Genomic DNA, 7,272 nt, shown 5'->3' with positions numbered 1-7,272 from the left:
GTATATCAAAGTATTTAGTTTATTCAATTATAGACTCGTTTCTATTATAATCTCGGCCAGCTACCCAGCTGACTCTGGCAGCTCTAGCTAAACTAAGGTAGAATTAGTATATCTACGAGGACTCCTAACACCTGCTTCTTAGGAAAATCACATAACTTATAAGATAACTTTAAAGCATTAAACTGAATATAAAACAATCATTTCTTCAATCTAATTGAATAAGATATTCAAATGTACTAGCAAAACAAAATAGAATTTGCTATCCAAGTTACATAATTATTACTCAGTCCTCGGTCCTATGCTATCTAGGTGGATATCGCCCTATTATTTATGAAATTGACGAATAAATATTTTTCTTCTTCTCTTCTGATGACGACGAAAGTCATAGTGTTTCTTGGTTGACTATGCGAAGGGGGAATGTAGACTTGACGGTTACCTTCTCGATCTCGTACTTCTTGAAACGTCCTGGAGGAATATCCTTGTGTAATTGTATGTGTCTATAAGTGTGTTATGTGTTTATGCAAACTCATCTTGACTTCTTTGATGTGACTATTAGCAATTTTCTCGTATGATAAGTTTTGTATGTTCATTATTCAACACAAAAGTTATGATTGGCAACTCTATTAAAGGAAGTGGTAAGAGATTAATACTCGTAAGTTTTTTTTCTTTTCTCTGCATTTACTGTAACAATAGTTAGTAAGTTTTCATTAATTAAAATCTTTTAAACAAGTGGATAAGGTAAGTGTGTTAGTTATCGCAACAAAATCTGAATTAATGGTAAAAGAATTTTCTTTACTGAAATTATTTATTATCTAGGAAATTCCTTCTTAAGAATAATAGTCATTCTTGATTAGAAAACTAAGATATAATTGCTAAATTCCTTGAAATGATTACATTTTAAATTTTATGTACAATCCCTCGTTTCCTAAATACTTCCCTTTATAGTTCAAGAAAAAGCAAATTCGAAGTTAGAGCTCTTAACCCCAAATTTTGCTACAAAACCAACTAATCAAAGTAAGAATTGCAACAATATAAAAAAAGGTTTATTCCTAAGTCAACCGATGAAGGTAAACTTAGCAATAAAGAAATCAAATACAGAGAATAATAGGATGATTGATGGGTTTGTTCTTATTATAATTACTGAAATGTGACTCTTCTATTTCTTAGGTTATACCTAGTTTTTCCTTCTGAAATTTCTTCTTTTGGTTCTTCAGTCATTTCTGGTTCTTTGACTTCTTTAGTTCTCTTGATTTTGTCCTTATTTATCCAAAATCCCTCATCTTCTAATGATTTAGCATATGTGGAAGGTATTTGGTTGTTTATTCTTGTCACTTTCACTTTTGTCTCTTGTATATCTATGACTCTGTACGGACCTGTGAATTTAGTGGCTAACTTTTAATTAATTCCACTTCATACTTCCTTCTTGATGTAAACTTCGTCCCCTATCTTGTAATCTACTGGATTTAACCCTTCTTGATGTTTGTCGATCATGATCTTCTGGGCTTCTTCTAGATTCTTGTGTAACTGTTTATGAATTACCTTGAAATTACTAATTCTTATCTTCATGATATCTTCAGAATAATTTGGCTGTATTGGCTGATTCAGCCATGCATATGGTAATCTTGGTTCATATCCCATCAAAGCTTTTATGGGCGTTGCTTGAGTACTGGAATGATTTCTAGCATTTAATGACAATTGGACTAAAGGTAAATTGATATCCCATTCAGGATCCTGTCCTACTGTATGCCTTAATGCATCTAGAACCTTTCTGTTATTCCTTTCTACTAAACCATTGCTAGCTGGATGATATGGTTGTATTGTTACTTTCTCTACTTTGAATGCATCACAAATTTCTTGTACTAATGAATTATTGAATTCGGTACCATTGTCAGATATTATAAGCTGTGGGGCAGAATATCTACAAAAGATTTTGTTAAAGAGAGCGACTGCACATTCTTTAGCTCCCTTTCCTGTTATTGGTATTAGCTCTGTGTATCTGGTAAGTGCATCTATACACACTAGTATATTCTTATTCCCCTTACTCGTGGTATGCAAGTTAGTTATAAGATCTATTGCTACTCTTTCAAATGGAGTTTGTGGAATGGGATACTTCCCTAGAGGTACTTCTTTATCTGTTCTCCCTTTATAACTGTTACAAGTATTGCAGCTTTTCACATAGTTGCTAACATCTTTGTAAATTCCCTTCAATTGGAAAGATCCCTTAATTAATCTAACTGTTTCATCTCTTCCTGGGTGTGCTCTCATGTCATCATCATGCATTAGTTCAATAACTTTACTTCTTAGGCTCTTAGGTACTATTCTTTTGTGAGTTACACCTTGAAAGGACTTGAATGGGTCATATTCTTCACACATCCAGACTAATACATTGTCTATGATATTCACTGCATCTATGGGACATCCAATTGTCTTACTCAATTCTACTTGCTCTTGCTGATCAAATTCTTTCTTATTTTTTACAAATCTGAAAACTTCTTTCAAATCTTCATCCTCCCTTTGTTTCCTTATGAAGTTTTGCCTGGAAAGTTCTTCTGTATAATGCATGGTAAATACATTGCATACGGGTTCACTTGTTTTTGTTTCTAGGCTAATCATATTTACACTATCTCCTTGTGGGGTGTATCTTGATAATGCGTCTGCTACTTTATTTGTTTTTCCTGGCACATATTTAATTTCTATGTCATAGTCTTGTGCTGTCATAAACCATCGAGCTCTTTGTCCAGAAAAATTCGGATTTTTTAGCATTTCTTTTATAAACTTTCGGTAAAAACCTGCCAAACCTAAGAATGATTTTACGTCTCTCTTACATTTAGGTATAGGATACTCCTTGATTGACTTAATGTTCAATACCCTTTTCACTTAAAGTATGTCCCAGGTATTCTATTTTCCTTCTAAGGAAATTGCATTTTTTAACTTTAGTTTTAGATTTGCTCTCCTCAGTCTTTTTAGGACTTCTCTCACTAGTCTTATGTGTTCTTCAATTGTGTCTGTTGCTATTACCAAATCATCTATATAGCAATGTACATCCTTGCCTAATAAATCACCTAAAATCTTATCCATTAATCTCACAAATGTTACTGGGCTTGACTTTAGACCAAAGGGCATTCTTACATACTGATATCTGCCATTACTAGTGGAAAAAGCTGTCAAAGGCTTACTTTCTTCGTCTAAAGGAATTTGTAAAAATCCTTGTAACAAGTATATTGTGGTGAAATATTTCTTGGCTCCAATAGTTGTGATAAGATCTCTCATGGATGGCATTGGATATGGATCATTCTCAGTTATCTTATTTAATCTTCTAAAATCTACTACTACTTGGTATGTTTTATCTTTCTTTGGAACTAGCAAAAGTGGAAAAGACCACAGAGATTTTGATGGTTCTATTATCCCTTGCTTCTTCATTTGTTGCACTTCGCTTTCAATAATCTCCTTCTGGGAATGAGCTACTCTATAAGCAGGTATGTAGATTGGCTTAGTATTCTGTGGAATATCTATTCTATGTGTTATCTCTCCTGTATTGCCAAGGGTGTCTCCCTCTATGGCGACTATATCACTATATTCACTCAGTAAATTAGTGAGTTTCTCTCTAGCAGAGCCTACTTCGATATCTTTCAAGTGAGTCCATATCTTTGCTTTTCTCAATTCTGTTTCATGAGTTGAAATTTTGTTCTCTTTGTTAATTGCTGCTACTGTTTCCTTTTCTACTAACTGAATAGGGAAATTATATACTTCTGCTAAACCTATCTCTGTACCTTGTGATAACCTAACTTTTCCTCCTCTGTTATTTATAACTTGTAAAGCTATTTTACCTTGTCTGACTTCATGTAGGCTGGAAGAATAGTGTTTTCCATTTACTTGTGCTCCTTCTGTAAGGGTTAGAACTTCTTTTCCTTCATATAATGGATTTACTGTGCATTCTATCCAGGTGTTTTCTCCTGGCTTAAGTCTTAATTCTCTGTTTAATTTCAGGTAAGTTTCCTGGTTAGAATCTAGGTTACTGCTGATTAGTTGTGCACTCATGTTACTTACTTGATATGCTTTGTCGGTGTTATCCCTTTTTAGGATACCTTTCAATAAGGAGGTTTTCTGAGCTTGATTTCTTCTAATCATTTTACACAGTGGTATTCTACAATTCATATGCTTCCTTCTAATCACTAATTGTTCTCTAGGTGCATCAATTGTGATTCCTTGTCTAACCATAGTTGGGTAACCAATCAATAGGTGTGCAAATGCAAAATGAATTCCTCTTGCTACTAGAACCTTTTCCTTAAGTGAGATCCTTCCTAATTTAAAAGGTAAATTAACTTGCCCTACTAGTTCTATTCTGTTTCCTTGAACATCTGTGATTTTACAGTCTTCTACTGGGTTTAAGCTTAAATGAGAAAAATATGCCCCATACACCTTTTCAGACATTATATTCTTGGGACTTCCTGTGTCAAAGAATACCGCTATAGGTTTTTCTAAACCAACATGGGCGGGAAATACAGGTCTATATCTATATTCATTTCTTACATTAACCTTGCTAATACACTTAGTTTGGCTTAAGGGTGATGCTCTCGTCTTTTCCTTTAAGTAGGAATGTCCATGATACCAGTGATACAAAAATTTAGTGTCGGTATACTAGGCTTGCAGCTTGGTCGTTGTTCTCATCTCTATTCCTTCTTATCTGTGGAGACTGACTACGATTTCTACCTCTACCTTGTGACTGTGATCTATGTCTAGGTCTATTCTTACAATCTCTGGCGTTATGTCCTGTTTTCTTATGGTAAGGACAATAAGCTGTTCCATAACATTCACTTGCGTAATGCCCTCTCTTTTGGCAGTTGTAGCATGTAACTGTGGAAGGTCTTCCTTGATGTGTTTTACCTGGATTCCTATTCTGATTTCTAGCTGGTGTCCTAGATCTCCTATTCTGATGACTAGGATCCCCTCTCTCTTGTCCTACAGTAACTAAAGGTCTGTATAGATCATTCCCTTCAGGATTCCTACCTAAAATATTCCTCACTTCACTTTCAATTTCAATGACCTCTTCTTCTAAACCCCAAGTACGATTCATCTTTTCAATAGCCTTTGAGGGTAAGCTTCCCAACAGTAAAGCTAATCTAAACATATTATGGCAGTTTTCAATTGTTATTACCTTTTGACCTGCTAAAGTCGTTGATCATGGAGTGTCTGCAACCAAGTGGCTCCATTCCTTGAAATGGCTATATAACTGAGGATTCATTCTGAGGTAGTTTCTTTTGTCTACTCTCCATCCTTGAACTAACTTTGCGAGACTGATAACAGAATCTGTTTCGCCTACTGTGGAATATATTCTCCTCAGGTATTGCTTTAGTTCTTCCCAATTCTTAACTCTTTTATAAGCACTAGCATGTATGTAACATCCTATATCTCCTGATGACAAATCTAGATAGGCTTTGGCTTCATTTAATTTGTCTGTGTCAGTTCCAGTTATGTTATTCAAATGGGTTTCTACTTGCTCAATCCATGTTTCTAGATTACAAGCATCGTTTTCTTCTTTTCTTCCCCAAAACTTAATAATATGGTCACTCGCATGTAATTTATGAGCAACCGTGGAGGTTGTGTTTGGTGGAGGTGAAGGAGTAGGATTAGCCATTGTCAATTGTTTTCTTTGGCTTCTCGTATGAACAGGAGTTCTTACTTTCTTATTATGTGCAGATCTCTTTCTGTGCATTTACTCATTAATGGCAAGTAAATTCTTAAACATCAAACACAACTGAACTGAGATTAAGTTATGGCAGTAATATCTAAAAAAAAAACTAAAGGCAAGCAGGTCTTGAAAAATCATAAAAAAAATCACAAATACTTCCCTTGAATTAAAACAAACTGAAAAATCACTTAAAATATAAAAAAATCTAAATATCTCCCTTAATTAAAATAAAATAAAACACAATACAGGTTAGTAAATAAAAATATTGGAAAAGTCTTAGTAATTAATAAAGTACTGATTAGTAAAAAAAAGAAAATTTGTTGCCAAAAAATTTAAGGATCTAATGATTCTCAAAGTACAAGTCTTTTGTGTTTTGAAAATGTCGAACAGTAGTATTCACATCATGTTAACTTTTAGTAAAATGAATGAATTCTTATGTTTGTGTATTTATGTGAGGATATCCAAGGACTTATCTTTGCCGTCTTCGAATCTGGGCGTCGTTCTTGGCTGCCTTACTGGGATGGAGACGTCAGGATAACTTGTAACTTCTTGCATTGGTGTTGCTGGAGTATCTCTTCTTTCCTCTCTCTCGCGAATTGCAAAGGGAATGGGCGCGTTTTCTTCTACGTCGGCTGCTGCGTGAAATTCCTCTCTCTCGCGCTGAGTGAAACTGCGTATCTTCTTGATTTCGGTCGTAAAATTCGTCTTCTGCTTCTACGTTGGATGCACTAATGTTCTTTCTTCTTCCCGAAATCGATGATCGTGGAGCTTTTCGTTGGGTTAAATTGTCTTTTAAATTTTAAACTGTCTTAATTTTCGGAGTGGAGATTCGCGTGTGGAGTGACTGAATCTTCGGTGGAAACACTTATTGGTTACACTTTGTAACTGTCTTTATACGGGAAACAACTTTCACTTAATTTGATATGTTCGATCTTGTCTTGTTACAAACTTCGCCGGACCAGCAACTTGAAGATGGTCTGTAGATTTTAAAGATAGCACGCACTAATTGTTTCTTCTTTTATCGGCTGTGGAATTCGGAAAATCCCCTAAGCTGACACCAAAAATTCTGTAATGGGGAAGGCATGCACTTCTTAGAACTGTCTGTTATACTGTTTGCCTTCACTTCCGTAGGAACAAGTTGCTCGGTATTTAACTATGCTGGAACTTCCCTTATCGTGCTCAGATGTCGGCTATCTTTCAGTATTTCATAAGTTCTTCTTTTATTAATGTTGGTTAAATGAAATTTATGTTTCCCATTAATTACATTTATTTAGTCTTTAAACTGTATAACTTTTCCACCTTTCAATGGGTAGCAATGACCGAGTCTTTATCTTAAAAGGCACATCGTAAAATTCGTGGACTTAGAATTTCACTTGTACTATGGGCATTCAGAAATTTTATAAGTTCACAAGTCTGGGTTTTCACAGTCACCTCTCCACACATCTCGCACACTCCCTGCCCTGATGCCTTTTTCTAACTGACTCTGCTTCCAGAGCCTTCGTATATATGGGTATGGGTTCGATGCCTAAATCTGGTATAATTTTCCTGAGTTTCGTCCAGATGGGCCTCCCTTTTCCATTAAT

General features: G+C 35.1%; 1 protein-coding gene across 1 annotated transcript; it reads right to left on the bottom strand.

The window, feature by feature from the left end:
- Positions 1-4,624: 4,624 nt before the first annotated feature.
- On the bottom strand, positions 4,625-5,074 carry LOC136828976 (uncharacterized). The gene has a single exon (XM_067087375.1). It carries the CDS (start codon positions 5,072-5,074, stop codon positions 4,625-4,627), a length of 450 nt encoding a protein of 149 aa, XP_066943476.1.
- Between the last annotated feature and the right edge of the window lie 2,198 nt (positions 5,075-7,272).

This window comes from Macrobrachium rosenbergii, chromosome 43, assembly GCF_040412425.1.
Source record: "Macrobrachium rosenbergii isolate ZJJX-2024 chromosome 43, ASM4041242v1, whole genome shotgun sequence".
NCBI classification, from domain to species: domain Eukaryota; kingdom Metazoa; phylum Arthropoda; class Malacostraca; order Decapoda; family Palaemonidae; genus Macrobrachium; species Macrobrachium rosenbergii.
The sequence above is the reverse complement of the archived record's forward strand: the minus strand, read 5'-3'. Positions and strand labels throughout refer to the sequence as shown.